The sequence below is a fragment of the Pteronotus mesoamericanus genome, unplaced genomic scaffold, assembly GCF_021234165.1.
Source record: "Pteronotus mesoamericanus isolate MK-2021 breed Mesoamerican mustached bat unplaced genomic scaffold, CSHL_Meso_final contig_100, whole genome shotgun sequence".
Classification (NCBI taxonomy): Eukaryota; Metazoa; Chordata; class Mammalia; order Chiroptera; family Mormoopidae; genus Pteronotus; species Pteronotus mesoamericanus.
The window spans coordinates 784167-803339 of NW_026554999.1; the positions used below are offsets into that span (position 1 = coordinate 784167).

The window sequence follows — 19173 nt, forward strand, 5'->3', positions numbered from 1 at the left end:
ATAGAAACACTAGACAACACTTCAGCAGTACCCTTGGGGGCCGTTTAAAACAGTGAAATCACCAAAAGAAAAAAACATGAAAACATGAAATATATGGCAGTAAATAGACAGTGAAAAAGATACTAGCTTTCAGTAAGGGAACTGAAACAAGAAGCCAACCTCAATGGGAAAAGTATTTGTCAGGAGACTCAAAAATTTTGTCACACAGACATTGCAATGACTGATTTTGGGGTTACAAATAAATTTAGAGAATAGGTGAATTCATAAATACAGAATCTATGAATAATGAGGGTTTATTAAATATTGTAATTTTTAAAAATAACATTATATGGTTTTAATGGGTATATACTAGTCCAATATATGAATGTACCATGATTTATTTGACCATTTTGCTAGCCTTGGAAATTTAGATTGTTTTCAAATTTTTGCTCTTTTATGCTCAAGCTTAAATGTAGACTTTTATTCATGTTTGTTTTTTTAAGTATATTTTATTGATTATGTTATTACAGTTGTCCCATTTTTTCTCCCCTTTCTCCCCTCTGCCCTGCACCACCCCCCGCCAGCATATCCCCCCCAACTTTAGTCCATGTCCATGGGTTGTACATAGAAGTTCTTTGGCTTCTCCATTTCCTATGCTATTCTTAGCCTCCCCCTGTTTCTTTTGTACCTACCAATTATGCTTCTAATTCCCTGTAACATTTCCCTCATTCTCCCCCTACCCACTCCCCACTGATAACCCTCCATGTGGTCTCCACTTCTGTGATTCTGTTCCTCTTCTAGTTTTTTGCTTATTTTTTTTTTTTAGGTTCAGTTGTTGATAGTTGTTAGTTTGTTGTAATTTTACAATTCATAGTTTTGATCTTCTTTTTCTTAGATAAGTCCCTTTAACATTTTATTTAAAGGGCTTGATGATGATGAACTCCTTTAACTTCACCTTCTCTGGGAAGCACTTTATCTGCCCTTCCATTCTAAATAATATCTTTGCAGGATAGAGGAATCTTGGATGTAGGTCCTTGCCTTTCATGACTGAATACTTCTTTCCAGCCTCATCTTGCTTTTAAAGTTTCTTTTGAGAAATCGTCTGACAGTCTTATGGGAACTCCTTTGTATATAACAGTCTCCTTTTCTCTTGCTGCTTTTAAGATTTTCTGCTTTAATCTTGGGTAATGTAATTATGATGTGCCTTAGTGTGTGCTTCCTTGAGTCCAACTTCCTTGGGACTCTCTGAGCTTCTTGGGCTTCCTGGAACTCTGTTTCCTTTACCAGAATGGGAAAGTTCTCCTTCATTATTTTTTTAAATAAATTTTCAATTTTTTGCTCTTCCTCTTCCCCTTCTGGCCCTCCTTATGATACAGATGTTGGAATGTTTAAAGTTGTCTCAGAGGTTCCTAAGCCTCTCCTCATGTTTTTGAATTTTTGCTTCTTCATTCTGTTCTAGATGAATGTTTATTTCTTCCTTTTGTTCCAAATCATTGATTTGAGTCCCAGTTTCCTTCCCTTCATTGTTGGTTCCCTGTATATTTTTCTTTATTTCACTTTATATAGCCTTCTATTCTTCCTGTATTTTGTATTCATCCTCAATCATTTCTGTGAGCATCCTGATTACCAGTGTTTTGAACTCTGCATCTGATAGGTTGTTTATATCCTTGTTTAGTTCTATTTTTGGAGCTTTGAACTGTTCTTTCATTTGGACCCTATTTCTTTGAGTACACCTGTTACGTTGTAAGGGACCAACCTTAGGTATTCACTAAGGCAGGGCAACCCACTTTGCTGTGTTGTGATGCTGTATATGGGGGAGGGGTCAGAAAGGGAACAATGCCACTTGGTCAGCTCTCACCCCACTTTCAGTCCCTTCCCCCGCTGCCCACAAGCAAATTGGGCCCTTGTGGTGCTGATTCCCATATGTTTGGGTTCGTTTATGTTCTACAGCTCTGTGGGTTCCTCCAATGAACTCTCTTGTGAGGCCTGGAGTTTCTCCTGCTGCCACGATCCCCACAGATTTTTATAGCCAGAGGTTTTGAGGCTTTATTTCGCCTCGATGGAACCCTGGGTTGTATGGTCTGTGTTGCTCCCCTGTTGCTCCTCCCAGTTTATCTGCACACATTTGTGGGACTGCCAGCTGCCATCTTACCCACCCAGTCCTCCAGCTTCCCCTCCACCCAGGCTGCCCATTTTTGCCGCTCCTACCTGTCAGGATGAATGTTTCTTCTTTAACTGCTTGGTTGTCAGACTGCCATACAGTTTGATTTTCTGGCAGTTCTGGTTGTGTGTTGTTTTTAAATTTGTTGTTGTCCTTCTGGTTTTGTGAGGAAGCAAAGTGTATTTCCCTACTCCTCCATCTTGGCTAGGTTGTATCTGTTATTCCTTTAAGAGGAGTTATTTTTCTAGTCTTTAAAGATAGTACTATACAGTTATGTTTTGCATAAGTAACCTAGTATATACTCCATTTTTATGTGCATGTGCCTGAAGTATTCATTCAGCAGGCATAGGTGACTAAATCCTGCATATTCCCAGGGTCTTTAGGACTAGGCTTTGACAAGCTCCTGGGAGGGAACCTCTAAGGCCTTGGAATATCCTGCCTGATAAGAGTGTTTTTGCATAGTGACCACAGGCTATACCAGATAGTACATGTAAACAGTGTGGTTTATGCTGAACACCTGTTTTGGTCCACCTGTGGCTCTGGGTCACACTGTCTCAGACTGCTGAGGGACTAGGATGGACTCCCTGAGGCCAGTCAGTAAGTGCTTCATGTCTATGCAGTTGGCTCCCAGTGGAAATCCTGGACATCAAGGCTAAGGTGAATTTCCCTGTTGGAAGTACTTCCCATGTGCTGTCACACATTGTTGCTAGGAGAATTAAGCACTGCCTGTGTGACTTTACTGACAGAGTGACTCGAAGGTTATACTTGGTTTCCCTTGGACTCTGCTCTCTGAAACTTTCCTTTGCTGTAATAAACCATAACCACATGTATGACAGATTCTCTGAGTTCTGTGAGTTCTCCCAGTGAATTACTAAAACTGAAGGTGGTCTTGGAGACCTTCCAACAAAATCCATTATATATTTATGCATACATGTAGGATTCTGTCTACCAAATCTTGTATACTGTATTTTGGGGAGATTTAAGAGATTTTCAAGGATAATTGGCTAAACTGTACTTGACTTTTGCCTTATATTCTATTTTTAGAAGTTAATCCCTCTCAGCTGCAATTCCACTATTAAACATATTTTTAAATGCTTATTGGCCATTTGAATTTCTTCCTCTATGAATTGTCTATTCAGATTCTTTTTCTTAGCTGAGCTGTTCTTGAATTTAGCAAACAGTAAGCACATTCACACATACACAAAGGAAATCAAATTTTATTTCCCTATTGGTGCATGGAGCTCAGTGCACTATTTTCTAAATAGTGATTTGCTTTATCTAAATAATCCCTGAAATTGCTCACTCCCTCAGGAATACCAGTTTTCTTTAAAATCTGATTTTCTTATGTCCTGCCCCTATTTTTAAGTCATTTTAGTCCCACCAGCATTCTCTCTTAGGCTTTTGTTTTCCTCTGTGCAAAACTTACTGAATTTGTTGATTTTTATTTTTCAATGTGTCTAATATATGCATCTTCCTTTTCATTACCACTTTGCAAGTTTAGACTTTATACTCTCATATTTGATTATTACAGTTGAATTCAGCAACTATTACCTTTAAATCCATCCTGTAGAGGCCAGATGAACTTTCTCTTCCTCCTTTTTTTTATTACGTATTGGTTTTGGGTGTACAGCTTAATGGTTAACCAATCGTACACTTGATATGTTTCCCTTGGTATTTTCAGTACCTCAACTGGCACCATACATAGTTGTCACAATATTATTGACTATATTCTTTATGCTGTACTTAATTCCCCATGGCTATTTTGTAACTACCACTTTGTGCTTCTCAGTCCCTTCACCTTTTGCACCCAGTCCTCTAACCTGCCTCCCCTCTGGCAACCACCAGTTCTCTCTCTGTATCTATGAGTCTGTTTCAGTTCTGTTTGTTTGTTTATTTTGTTCTTTAGATTCTACATATAAGTGAAATCATATGGTATTTGTCTTTCTCTGACTCACTTCTTTTACTGAGCATAATACCCTCTAGGTCCATTGATGCCGTTGCAAATGGTAATATTTCATTATTTTTTTAAATGGCTGAGTAATAGTCCATTGCACTTGAATGTATGTACCACAGCTTTTTTATCCACTCATTTATTGATGGGTGCTGAGGTCGCTTCTATGGCTTGGCTATTGTAAAAAATGCCTCAATGAACATAGGCGTGCATATATTCTTTTGAATTAATGTTTTGGTTCCTTTGGATAAACCCCCAGAAATAGAATCACTGGGTCATCAGGCAGTTCCATTTTTAGTCTTTTGAGGAAACTCCATACTTTTTTCCACAGTGGCTGCACCACTCTGCTTTCCCACCAGCAGTGCACTGGGGTTCCCTTTTCTCCACATCCTCACCAGCACTTGTCATTAACTTGCTTAAAGCATGGATTTCATTGTATCACTCTCTTGCTCAAAATCTTGCAACTTTCTTTAGCTTCTCTTATTAGATATGGGAACTTCTGGGTATGCTGAGCCCTATCCACTTGGAATCTACTTCCAAGAGAAAGGTTCTGAAACAAGACAGAAGTTTGTTTCTTTGTGGTTAGTCTGGTTGTATCCAGCTAGAAAAAAGGTAAGTTGTGACCCAGAAGGCTGAAGTGGTGGAAGAGGCCAAAACTGTGAAGGCGGTTAAAGCACCTTATACTAAAGCAATTACACTATTTACTACTAGAATCAAGCGTGAAGCAGGCTGAGAAGAGCAATATCCATGTTAACGGGATTGTACATAATAGATTCCATGTCCTAATTCTAATATGCTTTTTTATGTTTGTCCTTTTATTCCAGAGTCCCATTCCTGTTCTCTGCTTTTAGTCTTCACTGTGAATTAGTGTGGACTCTGGGTTTTTCCAGGTTCCTTCAAAGGAAGCCTGCCAAAGGATTAGGAATACGTGTAAGGCAGTTGAGAGGTCTCCTAGGCATTACCCTCAGGCTCTACCCATTCCTGTCTGTTTTTATTTCACCTGGGCATCCATATATAGACCCTGCAATGGGTGGAATGTTGTGGAATGTGTAGGGTTTCTGGAGGAACTAGTGGGCCAACTATGCCCCCATAACCCCAGTCCAGACTGGAGTTTGGACTTTAATGGCTAGGATATAAAAAACAAAGCGGCTGCTGTAGGAGGCCTTAACGGCCCACAGGACGTGATCAGGTAAAGTGGCTGGAGAGGGCTATTGGATGAATGTCAATAGAACCAGATGGAGCTATGCTCCTGTGGAATCTCCAGCTGAGCCGATACAAGTGTGAGACCCCTGAAATTCGGTTCTATAATCCACTTCTGAGTGAGGCCCCATTTGCCTGCCTGACTGCTTCCTTCAGAAAAAGGTTTGAGGTGGCATTAGACATGGGTACTAGAAAAACAGAGCCAGCGGTGTCTGTTTTGACTCAACTTGACAATCAGTGGAGAGGTTTTGGGTGGTAGGCCTCTCTCCGGTAGTGTTGAAGGCAGCCACTGTAGGAGCCCTTTCACCCAAGTGAGCTGGGCTTTGGGGTTAGACAAGAGATGCGTTTACAGAAGTATGTTCTGGCCATAAGAGCATTTATCTAGAACAGATTACCAGATCTCTTCCCTGGAAACTGTAATTGTTGATCTAAGTTTGGGCCCAGGAATCTGAGGTTCTTATCTTCAGGGAGGTTTGGAAACAGTACCCTCAGGTTCATTTGTGAAAAAATAGCACTGAATGAGCCTGGAAGTGTTGGCCTCCAGGAACAGGTGTTGTGGGGTTGAAGAAAGTTAACATTGTAGCATCAGTGAGGTCTTTCCAGTTTGCTGAATAGCCTGGATTGATCCATGTAGGACCTAGATGGATAGGCCTCCTTGAATAGATTCATCCGCAGGATGATCACATTGATGAAAAGTGATGAAAAAACATCCTTGATGAGATTTTGTTGGGATCCATCATTTGAACTTCTTGGGTTAGGAGACAGTAAGCCCTAAGCACTCAATCTCAGTAGAATCCTACAGTCACATCTTAGCGTGTGCATCCCCAGAAGGAGTAACCCTGCATGATATCAAATGAGGGTTTGTGTAAGGTCAGATCTAGAGAGTACCTGTGTTACCCACAGTGGACAGTACAAGGCATATGTTTGTATAAAGAAAAAAGAAACACATCATAAGTGACTTTGATGTTCTGGTTAAGAATTCTTGCCTTAGAGGTATCTGTGGCCTCAACTATGATAACCTGGCCCCAGCCTCAGCCTGCTCTGAATACCTCACAATAATTCTCTTGCTTGATCACTCTGACACCCGTGTGCTTTAGCAGTCTGGTATCGGGATTGAAAAGATTCTTTGACTCCTGTTCTTCATCCACAATGATTTATGTGGAGCTTTTAAATACTCTGTTACTTTGGCTTGTCCTGGAAATCCTGCTAGCAATTATTTTCAGGAGCAAACTTGTGTGGAGCAGCTCAGCATCCTAGGCTTTCCCCGACTCTATTCCGGCCTCAGTAAGCCTGGTCCTAGACGGTTACACTGGCATTCAAGGCCTTCATCCACTCCTAACGTACCTTTCTAAGTTTCTCTTCCACATCTCTCAGGAGAACTCTTGGTATCAGTCAGACTGGCTCAATTGTTGCACCCACACTATGCCTACCCTATTATGCTATTTTAAAGCTACTTCACCCACATAGCTTTGCTTGAGGCATTCAATGTACTTGGAATGCCCCTTTCCTTTTTCTTAATCTGTCTGAACTCCTCTGATTTTTAGAATACCTTTTTCTGGATTATAAAATTAATACATGTTTACTGTAGATAATTTGAAAAACATAGTAAATCATGAAGGAAAAAGAATAATCCATAGAAAAGATAACCCACTGTTGTTTCTTTTAGCCTCTATTTTTCTTATGTACACAAATGTTTATGTGGGATTAACAGTTATTTGATAATATAAATAGCTTTGTATTTATATCTTCTTTTTTCTTTTCTGCTTAATTGTTTTTCACTCTTACCTGTCCTTACTTTTCCCCTCCAGAACAACAAATTCCTCACTCAGTCTCATACAAGGTAATTTTACGTCTTTCTCATAACACCATGGGGGACTCTTCTTCTACTTTGCAAAGAAAGTTTGTTTTTAAAAAAATTCTGATGCTCTCAAGGGAATAATAATCTTGTAATAAGAGTACAAATAAGGAAATCAGTGCATGTATTTAAAATATTTTTGATTATAGGATAATTGTATATTCAGAAGGGTCAACAATCAATGTTTTGATGTTGGGGGAGAAGAAAAAGAAGGAAAATCTGTAAATGATCAAAATTTTGAAACTGTAGGAAAGCTCATACTACATCTAACCCAAGAATCCAGAAATGTCAAAGTTTTGAGTATGTTCTATAGTTTTTTTCTGTATACATTTTAAAAAAGAATTGGAGCAGCTTCAACCTGAGTCTCCGCTAGAGGCCCTCCTCCTGAGTATTGGCTTCTCTCCTTCCTTGCTGAACAGGATGAGCTTCAGCTCATGCTCCAGCTTCTCCACGAGCTACCAGACTCTGGGTCCATGCAGTCGCCCAGCTACTGGGTCTGGCTGGTCAGCAGCATGGCCAGAGTCTATGCAGGCACCAGGGGCTTGGGCTCCCAGATCTCGGTGTCCCGCTCCACCAGCGTGCGGGGCGGCTGGGGATCTGGAGGCCTGGCTGCAGGGATGGCGGGGGGTCTGGTGGGCATAGGGGGCATCCAGAGCGAGAAGGAGACCATGCGAATGCCTGAATGACCGCTTGGCCTCCTACCTGGAGAGGGTGAGAAGCCTAGAGGTTGATAATCGGAGACCGGAGATCAAAATCTGGGAACACCTAGAGAAGAAGGGACCCCTGGTCAAAGACTGGGAGCATTATTTCAAGACTATTGAGGACCTGAGAGCTTAGATCTTTGCACATTCTGTGGATAATACCCGCATTGTTCTGCAAATTGACAATGCCCACCTTGTTGCTGATGACTTCATAATCAAGTATGAGACAGGGCTGGCCATGCGCCAGCCTGTGGAGAATGACATCAATGGGCTCCGAAAGGTCGTTGATGACACCAATATCACTGGCTTGCAGCTGGAGACAGAGATCGAGGCTCTCAAGGAAGAGCTGCTCTTCATGAAGAAGAACCATGAGGAGGAGGTAAATGGTCTACAAAACCAGATTGCCAACTCTGGGTTGACTGTGGAGTTGGATGCCCCCAAATCTCAGGACCTGGGCAGAACTTCGGGCCCAGTATGAAGAGCTGGCTCGGAAGAACCCAGAGGAGCTAGACAAGTACTGTTCCCATCAGATTGAAGAGAGCACCACAATGGTACCACACAGACTGCTGAGATAGGCGCTCCTGAGGCGACACTCACAGAGCTGAGAGATGTTCGATCCAGTCCTTGGAGACTGACATGGACTCAATGAGAAATCTAAAGGTCAGTTTGGAGAACAGCCTGAGGAAGGTGGAGATGCACTATGCCATGCAGATGGAACAACTCAGTGGGATCCTGCTGCACCTGGAGGCAGAGCTGACCCAGACCTGGGCAGAGGGGCAGTGCCAGGCCCAGGAGTATGAGGCCCTGCTGAACATCAAGGCCAAGTTGGAGGCTGAGATTGCCACCTACCACCACCAGTGGAAGAAGGGGAGGACTTCAATCTTGTTGACGCCCTGGACAAGAGCCACTCCTTACAAACCATCCAAAAGACCACGACCTGGTCCTTTCAAAGTCAGTGTTTGGGTGGTGGGTCTCCACGCGCGTTCAACATGCGTATCGAGAAGTGTTATTTCTGTTCGGGGCTCATATACCCCGGCCACGGCATGATGTTCGTCCGCAACGACTGCAAGGTGTTCAGGTTCTGTAAATCCAAGTGTCATAAAAACTTTAAAAAGAAGCGCAATCCTTGCAAGTTCAGGTGGACTAAAGCCTTCCGTAAAGCAGCTGGTAAAGAGCTTACAGTGGATAATTCATTTGAATTTGAAAAACGTAGAAATGAACCTGTCAAATACCAGCGAGAGCTGTGGAATAAAACAATTGATGCAATGAAGAGAGTTGAAGAAATCAAACAAAAACGGCAAGCTAAATTTATAATGAACAGGTTGAAGAAAAATAAAAGAACTACAGAAAGCTCAAGACATCAAGGAAGTCAAGCAAAACATTCATCTCATCCGGGCCCCTTTTGCAGGCAAAGGAAAGCAGCTGGAAGACAAAATGGTACAGAAACTACAAGAGGATGTGGACATGGAAGTTGTTTCCGACAATCTTACTGTTTAACCATTTCTATGAGCGCATTGGAAAATCTCCTTCAGAGGCTTAGATGTTCTAAGTTATTCATTTATTTTTTACATAAGGTGACTCAAATGAAAAGGTGACTAAAATTATATCTCTTCCACATTGCTATCTGCAAGACATCAGATAATATGGATGCTAGATTGTGCCTCACTGTTGAACCTTCATTCATAGATTTACTTGTGTAAATCATGAAAATTCTGTAAATACAAAGTGAATTGTAGACATAAATGATCATGCCATTTGGATAATGACACCATTTATGTAATAACTAATGACAGAAATTCATGGCTAGTGATATATAAAATAAAATTTTCTTTGCAGTAAAAATATTCCCTTTATTAATGTTGTAGAAGGAGGAGTACATTTAAGGAACTAAAGTTTGTATGATAATTAGCCTCAAGCACTGATAGTTTTTGTTTTGATTTCAGTATTTCATGTTTTAGCTTATTAACGTCTTAACACAATGGCCTAATATATTGAAGGTCTAATTCTCTTGGACTATTTTTACCTGGTTTAGCTGTTAGGATAGGCAGTTGTAGATGCTGGGGCAGAAAAATGAATAGTGATTTCTGAAATGGCACTTTGCTCTCTAATTTCCTTTGGAGAAAGTTTTAACTTGAGATTCTTGGTAGAACAAGCTGTAGTTTCCCAGCTCAACAATGATTTAGAAGATGAATCTAGAGCCTTTTAAAATTTTTTGTGTGCTTTCCTTTTAAAAAGTTAATTGTTTTTGGGACAATTGAATGTATGGATAGAACGTCTATACAGTATTTGCATATAAAATCATTTCTGTAGTGGGTGTCTACATATTTAAAGGTACTAAAGATAAAGTATCACTTACTTGGAAGAAAATAACTTCATCCGTGTATGCTACTGAAGTAGGAGATATATTTAAAGAAAAATATATACTTAATGCTTCAAAAAAAAAAAAATAAATAAAGACCACGACCTGTAAGATTGTGGGCGGCAAAATGGTGTCTAAGGTCAACAACACCAAAGTTTTGAGGCATTAAAGTCAGCAAAAGTGGGGCAACCCTTGGCAAGGCAGGATGCCAATAAAAAGTTCAGAGTTCATTAAACATGCATTTGCAAAAGAAAAAAAAAAGAATTGGAATTTTATCACCATTTGTATCCTATTTCATTATTATTATATCATTCACACTTAAATAGTCTTTAACATAAAAATTTAAGTCTTTTTTAAAGTATATTTTATGCCATTACAGTTGTCCCAGTTTAAGAAACTTTTTTATTTTTAAATCATGTTTATTCTATTACAGTTGTCTCAATTTCCCCCCTCCCCTTTGTCCTCCTCCACCCATCCCCACCCCCACTCCGACAGTCAATTCCTACTCTGTCGTCCATGTCCATGGGTCATTCATACATGTCCTTTGTCTAGTCCCTTCCCCTGCTTTCCACCATTGTCCTCCTTCCCCATCCCCTCTGGTCACTTTCAGTCTGCTCCATATTTCCATGCCTGTGGTTTATTTTGTTCGTGAGTTTATTTTGTTGAATAGATTCCACTTATAGGTGAGAGCATACGGTACTTGTCTTTCACCAATTGGCTTATTTCACTTAGCATACTGTTCACCAGTTCCATCCATGTTGTTGCAAAATGTAGGATTTCCTTCTTTCTTTTTCTTTTTTTAAAATGCAGATTGATTTTATTTATTTATTTTAAAAGTCAAATCCATTATAAAATATTAAAAAATTTAAATTTATTACAAAGTTTCAGCAATTAAAACAACATGACACCAACACAGAAATAATCAAGTAGATCAATGAAATAAAATGAGCTTTCTAGAAACAAATGTATATATCTGTCTAACAATGTAATATATGATTCAATTGATATTTCAAATGAATAGGGAAAATAAGGCTCATTCCACAAATAAGGTGCATGGACCAGTATTACTTGAAATAAAACAAATATAGAGCCCTATTTCGCACTTTATACAAGAAATATTCAGATGAGTTAAAAATCAATATGTAGAATCTAAGGAGTTTTAGAAGAAAATAGAACTAAAATTTTTCATGATCTGAAGTAAAATATTCAACCCCAGAAGCTATAAGTAAATACTGACAATATTACTATATTAAACATTTAAGACTATATAGTAATATACACATAAAAAAAGTTAAAGGACAAGGAAGAGAATAGAAAAGTATTTGCAACACATCTTAAACATGGTTAATAGGTTTTTTGTTTCTTGGGTTTTTTTTTTAGGGAAAAAAAAATTCAACAAACCTTTAATCAATAAGTGGGTAAAGGATACCAAAAAGTCATTTAAAGCTTTTTTAAAAAAAATAATAGAAATAGGTGAGAAATATACTAAAACAGGTTTAGTTTCAACAAATAGTAAAGGAACAATTAAAATAACATCATTGTCACAATCAGATTAATGAGTATTAAAAATATTGGTAATATCAAGTATGGCAACCCTGAAAGGAACTGGGTATTCATAGAAACTTTTTCTTCATCTTAAAGGAGTTCCTTTAGCATATTTTGCAGTGCTCTTTTGGTGGACATGTATTCTTTTAGCCTCCTTTTGTCTGGGAAACTCCTTATTTCACCTTTCATTTTCACTGAGAGCCTTGCTAGGTAGAGCAGTCTTGGTTGCAGGCCTTTGCTTTTCATGACTTGGAATATTTCTTACCTTTCCCTTCTGGCTTGCAGTGTTTCCGTTGAGAAGTCAGATGCTGTCTGTAGCGGGGCTCCCTTATATGTTAATACCTCTTTCTCTCTTGCTTGCTTTAGGATTCTCTGTTTGTCTTTGATATTTGCCATTTTAATGATGATGTGTCTTGGAGTGGGCCTCATTGGGTTCCTCTTGCATGGGACCCTCTGTGCTTCCTGGACTTGTGTGACTTTTTCTCTCCTCCGATTTGGGAAGTTTTCCATCATTACTTTTTCCAACAGGTTCTCTATCCCTTCCTCATCCTCTTCTCCTTCTGGTATCCCTATTATATGGATATTATTATGTTTCAGGTTGTCCTGCATTTCCCTAAATGCCTCTTCATTCTTTTTGAGTCTATTTTTATTTCCTTGCTATTTCTGGGAGCTTTTTTCTACCTTGTCCTCCAGCTTGCTGATTCAGTCCTCAGCTTCATCGAGCCTGCTTTTGATTCCTTCTACTGTGTTCTTCAGTTCAGAAATTGTATTCTTCATTTCCTCTTGTCTCTTATTGATAGTTTCTATGTCATTTTTCATGCTGATATAGTTTGCAGTAAGTTGCTCATAGTTTCCCTGTGGTTTTTTTGTAATTCTCTCTGAGCTCATTGAGCTCGTTGAGCTTCCTTAGAACCATTGTTTGGAACTCAATATCTGATAGTTTACTTGCCTCTATTTCATTTAGTTCTCTTTCTGAGGATTGCTCCTTTCCCTTCAACTGGTGGGCATTTCTTTGTCTTCCCATTATTTGTGAGACTCTTCTTTTTTGCTTCTGCTTCTTAAATTGATCTGTCTTGATTTCCTGACTTTGTAGTGTGAATTTCTGTGGTAGGAGACCACTGTTTTTACTTTCTGGATCTGTCTCTGATGATGTCAGATGTTGACTCTGTCTGACCTTTAGCAGTTTGTTCAAGACTTCTAGGAATCTACTGTCTGTGGCCATCTCCTTCAGCTGTTAATCTAGTCACTCTGCACTTAGCAGGCTGGTTTAGAGACCACAGGGTGGGCAGAGTCCCTCCTGGGGCCAGGGTTATTGGGTCCTCTCACACTGCTGCCACTCAGGGGAGTGGTTTGCCTGGGCCAGATGGCTGCTGCCGTATGGGGGAGGAGTCAGCACTGGGATCCCACAGGTTACTCTCTCCATTCCCCCCCAAAAGCCTCTGTGTCCAGTCTCTCCTCAAGTGTCTCTAGACCACTCTGTGCCCCCATTAGCCAAGAACCTACTATCTGTGACTGCCACTCTGTACTCAGCAGTCAGGCTTTAGCACTACTGGGCCAGGGCTGAGTCCCTCCTGGGGCAGAGCTATTGTGTCCTCTCATGCTGTTGCCATTCAGGGGAGTGGTGTGCCTGAGCCAGATGGCTGCTGCTGCATGAGGGATGACTCAGCACCAGGATCCCACTGTCTAATCTCTCAGTTCTCTCCCCAAAGCCTCCTTCCCCAGTCTCTCATCCAGTGTCTCTATCCCACTCTGCCCCCACTTTAGCCAGAGACCAGGGTAAATGGCTGCAAATAAAAGTTTGTGCATTGGCCCTTTAAATGGCTCTTTGTGTCTCCAGCTGCCTGTCTCTGGCAGAGTGCAACCTGCCACTTTTTGCAGCTGGCTGTTATCTGTGTACTTTTTGGGCTCTGATGCTGTAGGCTGGAGATTCCCACTTATGGTTTAGACCCTGCTCTTCTCAGTGGGATCCAACTGGCTGTTTCAATATCCTTCTGGTGCTGCCACTCGTGGGTGCCCCACCCGCCTTCTAGAGTACTTCTGCACTCCTTACCAGTTAGGTTGTGCTAAAGCTGGTTCTTCTGTCTGTCCAAGGTTATAACTCTCTGCTCTCACTATTGTTCAGTTGTTCGTTCCAGGTGATTTCTCCACAATTTAGTTGTAATTCAAGATTGGTCTTGGGAGGAGGTCAGTGTGACATCCACTCACTCCTCTGCCATCTTGAATCTACAGGTGTCCCATTTTTTCCTTCCCCTTTATTCTCCTCTGCCATGCACACTCCCTCCCACCAGCATTCCTACCACCCTGCTGAGTTCATGTCCATGGGTTGTACAGGTAAGTTCTTTGGCTTCTCCATTTCCTATACTATTCCTAACCTACCCCTGTCTATTTTGTACCTACAATTTATGCTTCCTATTCCCTGTCTCTTTTTCCTCATTCTCCCCTCTCCTGCTCCCCTCTGATAACCCTCCATGTGATCTCCATTTCTGTGATTCTGTTCCTGTTCTAGTTGTTTGGTTAGTTTTTTTGTTTGTTTGTTTTAGGCTCAGTTGTTGATAGTTGTGAGTTTGTTGTCATTTTACTGTTCATGGTTTTTATCTTCTTTTTCTTAGATAAGTCCCTTTAACATTTCATACAATAAGGGCTTGGTGATGATGAACTCCTTCAACTTGACTTTATCTGCCCTTCCATTCTAAATGATAGCTTTGCTGAATAGAGTTATCTTGGATGTAGGTCCTTGCCTTTCATGACTTTGAATACTTCTTTCTAGGCCCTTCTTGTCTGCAAGGTTTCTTATGAGAAATCACCTGATAGTCTTATGGGGATTCGTTTGCACATAACTGTCTCCTTTTCTCTTGCTGCTTTTAAGATTCTCTCCTTACCTTCCATCTTGGGTAATGTAATTATGATGTGCCTTGGTGTATGCCTCCTTGGGTCCAACTTCTTTGGGACTCTCTGAACTTCCTGGACTTCCTGGAGGTCCATTTCCTTTGCTAGATAGGGGAAGTTCTCCTTCATTATTTTTTCAAATAAGTTTTCAATTTTTGCTCTTCCTCTTCCCCTTCTGGCATTCCTATGATTTGGATGTTGGAGTGTGTAAAGTTTTCCCAGAGGTTCCTAAGCCCCTCCTAATTTTTAAAAATTTTTGTTTCTTCATTCTGTTCTGATTGTATGTTTATTTCTTCCTTCTGTTCCAAATCATTGATTTGAGTCCTGGTTTCCTTCCCTTCACTATTGGTTCCCTGTGTATTTTTCTTTATTTTACCTTGCATAGTCTTTACTTTTTCCTCTGTTTTGTGACCATACTCCACCATTTCTGTAAGCATCCTGATTACCAGTGTTTTGAACTCTGCATCTGATAGGTTGTCTATCTCTTTGTTGCTTAATTCTATATTTGGAGTTTTGATCTGTTCTTTCATTTGGGACCTATTTCTTTGTCTGGGAACACCTGTTATGTTGTAAGGGGTGAAGCCTTAGGTATTTGCCAGAGCGGGGCAACCCATGGCACTGCATTGTGGCGCTGTATGCTGGGGAGGGGTCAGAGAGGGAACAATGCCACTTGCTCAGATCTCTGCCAGCTTTCAGTCACTTCCCTCACTGCCCACAAGCAAATTGGGCCCTTCTGGTGCTGATTTCTGTATGTGTGGGTTTGTGTGTGTTCTAGGACCCTGTGGGTCTCTCCATCGAACTCTCCTGTGAAGTTGCTAGTTTCTCCTGCTGCTGCAACCCCCATGGTTTTTATAGCCAGAGGTTTTGAGGCTTTATTTCCCCTTGATGGGACCCTGGGTTTTATGGTCCATCTTTCTCCCCTGTTGTTCCTCCCAGTTTATCTGCACACATTTGTGGGACTGCCAGCCACTGTCTCACCCACCAAATCCTCCAGCTGTCACCTTGCCTTGCATCCTCTCTACCCATGCCACTCATCATTGCTGCTCCTACCCGTCTGGATGAATGTTTCTTTTCTAACTCTTTGGTTGTCAGACTTCCATACAGTTTGATATTCTGGCATTTCTTGTTTTTTTATTTTTTTATTTTAAATTTGTTGTTGTTCTTCTTAGGGTTGTGCAAAGAGGCAAAGTGTATCTACCTACACCTCCATCCTGGCTGAAAGTCCTCTAAAATAGTGTTTAAAATAAAATTTTCATATATAACTTAAGTACTAAATATAATTACATCAAACTAGTCAAAGATGTATTTTTGACAACTTAACAATATGTAAATAAGCCATTTATTCTTTACTCATCACTGGCTTCTTAACAGTTGATTTCTCCAAGCTCATTTCTATCCCATTCTGTTTTTGATTATGTTCATGTTATATGTGTCAAATGTAAATATGTATGGTTGAATGATATAAAATTGTGTGTTTGATCAATTTTTACTACAAAAATGGCAATTTCCTGCACACACATAGGCATACACACACAGAAGTATTTAATATTTACCCTGTGCCTTGTAACTCCAAAGGTTCTTCAAGAGAAGCATTCTTCATTTGTTACTTAGCCTGTGCCTTGTAAATTATTTTTTAAGTAAGACCACTGCTCCCCCTCCTCTCCCCTGTTGCCCACCCGACACTCACTCTCTGTGAGTCCCTATCATTGGGAACTCAGCCTTCATGTGAGGTGGGTGAGGGGCAGAGGGAGGGGTGAATAATGAAGGGAGTTGGAGAAACTTCCTGAACCAGGCAGCCTTTGTGCTGTGGTTGCTGTCACTCTGCATTTGCTCACTCGCATTTTCTGATGATAACCCTGAGTGGCTTAGAAATGTCAGAGGCAGCTGTGGTTGAATCAGACTTAATAGTGAGGCCCCCTCTCAATGGCCTCCGTTTCTTGCTGTCCTCTGGGGAAACACATTTTAAATGTGCCTAGATTGCATTTTTTGGCAGATTGTTACAGTAGAATATTGACTCTCTGATCTGAAGCCAGGTTTGTCCCAGGGATTGTCTGCTTTTCTAAGAGCTAATAATGAGAATTGATCAATGGTGGTGGTGGTGGTGGGGTGGGGCGGAGGTGGAGGAAGGAAGAACAAGCCCTGATAATTGTACAGAGATCACTGAATTCTGGAGCTGTCTGGCTATTTATCTCTGTTATTTTGTACTATTTTTCCTCATCAAAAATGAAGCAAGTTTTTAACAGACATTGTATAACTGAATTAAGGCAAAGTAAAGCCAACAAAGCAATCTAAATGCTGTCCTTTTCTTTCTTTTAATTTCCTGATCCTATTGTTCTCATCAGTATGTATCCCTATAGGTCAAGTCTGATTACAACTAAACCCATGGGAAATTACATCATTTTCAATGTAATGGAATTTCATTATTGCAATAGGAAGCCTGGGAAGATGGGGGATTGGGTTCCAATTCACCCCTGGGGAAAGAAAGAGAAATATCTACCTTTCTGATTAATCATTATTCCTCCTCAAAGCAAGCAGCCAAAGGAAATCCGTCTGCATAAGAGGGGACAGCATGGTGGAGATGCAAATCAATAATAATTTCTTTTTTAAATCAAAACTTCCTCTTTTTGGATGAGTGAGCTCCTTCCTCTGATAGTTTGGTCTTTGTTAAAGGTAACTGTCTCATCCCATCTCTCCTGTAGCCCGCCCCCAAATTCTGATGTGACTCTTTCAGGTGGCATGCCCCTTGTTGGGAAGCACCATCTTCTGTGTGTAAAGGCAAAATAATTTTCTTAAACTTTACATTCTTTGTTTGCTATATGTAAACAAGAGGCTGTTTTTCTTCCAGATAGAAAGTTATAATAACATCGATTCAGTGTTTTTTCAAATTCGGTATGCTTCTCTCCTTTGCTAGTCTTCCACACCCTATAATAATGCTAAACCTTCCAACGTACTTCTCACAGGAAAATGCTGACTGGAAGGAAATTTTCTTTTGCTTTTGAGTGTGTTTGGGATGGCTTATCGATAAAATTTCTGTTTTATATACCTTTTTTCTTTTTTAAATTGAGGTATAATTGACACACAACATTATATTAGTTTTAGGTGTAGAACATAATGATTTGCTATTTGTATATATTGTGACATGGTCACTACAGTAAGTCTACTTGATCTTTATCACCCTACGTAGTTACAATTTTTTTTTGTGATGAGAACTTTTAAGACTTTTCTCTCTTAGCTACTTCAAATATACAGTACTATATTATTAACTGTAGTCATCATGCTGCACATTACATTCCCATGACTTATTTATAACTGGAAGTTTGTACCCTTTGATTCCCTTCTCCTATTTCACCCCACCATCCATCCCCAGCACCTACCTGCCCTACCTCTGGAAACTACCAATCTATTCTTTGTATCTATGGGTTCATTTTATTTTGATTGTTTATTTTTTTAGATTCCACATATGCGATCATACAGCATTAGTCTTTCTCTGTCTGACTTATTTCACATAGCATAATGCCTCCAGGGTCCACTGATGTTGTTGCAAATGGCAAGATTTTCTTCTTTTTATGGCTGAAAAATATTCCATTATACACACACTGCACACATGTGTGCAGTGTATGTATATATATATTTTATATGTATATGAATATGAATATACATGTGTATATATACATATATGTATACACACACATAAACACACATTTTCTTTATTCATCCATTGATGGGCACTTAGCGTGCTTCCATGCTTCCATGCCTTGGCTATGGTAAATAGTGTTGCAGTGAACATGGGGGTGCAGATATCTTTTCGAGTTAGTGTTTTTGTTTTCTTTGGATAAGTACCCAGAAGTGGGATTGCTGGATCACATGGCAGTTCTATTTTTAATTTCTTGTGGAACTGTCATATTGTTTCCATAGTGGCTACACCAATTTACATTCTCACTAACAATAAACAAGGAAGGGTCCCCTTTTATCCATATCCTCACCAATGCTTATCTCTTGTCTCATTGATAATAGCCATTCTAATAGGTGGGAGGTGATACCTCATTGTGCTTTTGATTTGCATGTCCCTGATGATTAGTGATCTTGAGTACCCTTTCATGTACCTGTTGGCCATCTGTGTGTCTTCTTTGGGAAAATGTCTATTCTGGTCCTCCACCCTTTTTACTTTTCCTTTAAAATTTTTAAAACTATTTTAAAGTATATTTTATTGGTTATGCTATTACAGTTGTCACATTTTTTTCTCCCCTTTATTCCCCTCTGCACTGCACACCCCCTCCCACAGCTTTCCCACCCACCCACCTTAGTTCATGTCCATGGGTTGTACATATAAGTTCTTAAGCTTCTCCATTTCCTATGCTATTCTTAACCTTCCCCTGTCTATTTTGTACCTACCAATTGTGCTTCTTATTCCCTGTACCTTTTTCCCCATTCTCCCTTCTCCCCCTCCCTACTCATAACCCTCCATGTGATCTCCATTACTGTGATTCAGTTCCTGTTCTAGTTGTTTGCTTAGTTCAGTTGTTGATAGTTGTGAGT

At 40.2% G+C, this 19173-nt stretch overlaps 1 protein-coding gene and 1 pseudogene across 1 annotated transcript; both read left to right on the forward strand.

Moving 5' to 3' along the window:
• Window positions 1–7566: 7566 nt before the first annotated feature.
• LOC129075545 (keratin, type I cytoskeletal 18-like) lies at window positions 7567–10375 on the forward strand (annotated as a pseudogene).
• LOC129075637 (probable ribosome biogenesis protein RLP24) lies at window positions 8797–9440 on the forward strand. Its single transcript, XM_054579750.1, is given in 2 exon segments — window positions 8797–9181; window positions 9183–9440. Coding segments are annotated over 2 exon segments (507 nt in total). The 5' UTR covers window positions 8797–8836; the 3' UTR covers window positions 9345–9440.
• Window positions 10376–19173: the final 8798 nt, after the last annotated feature.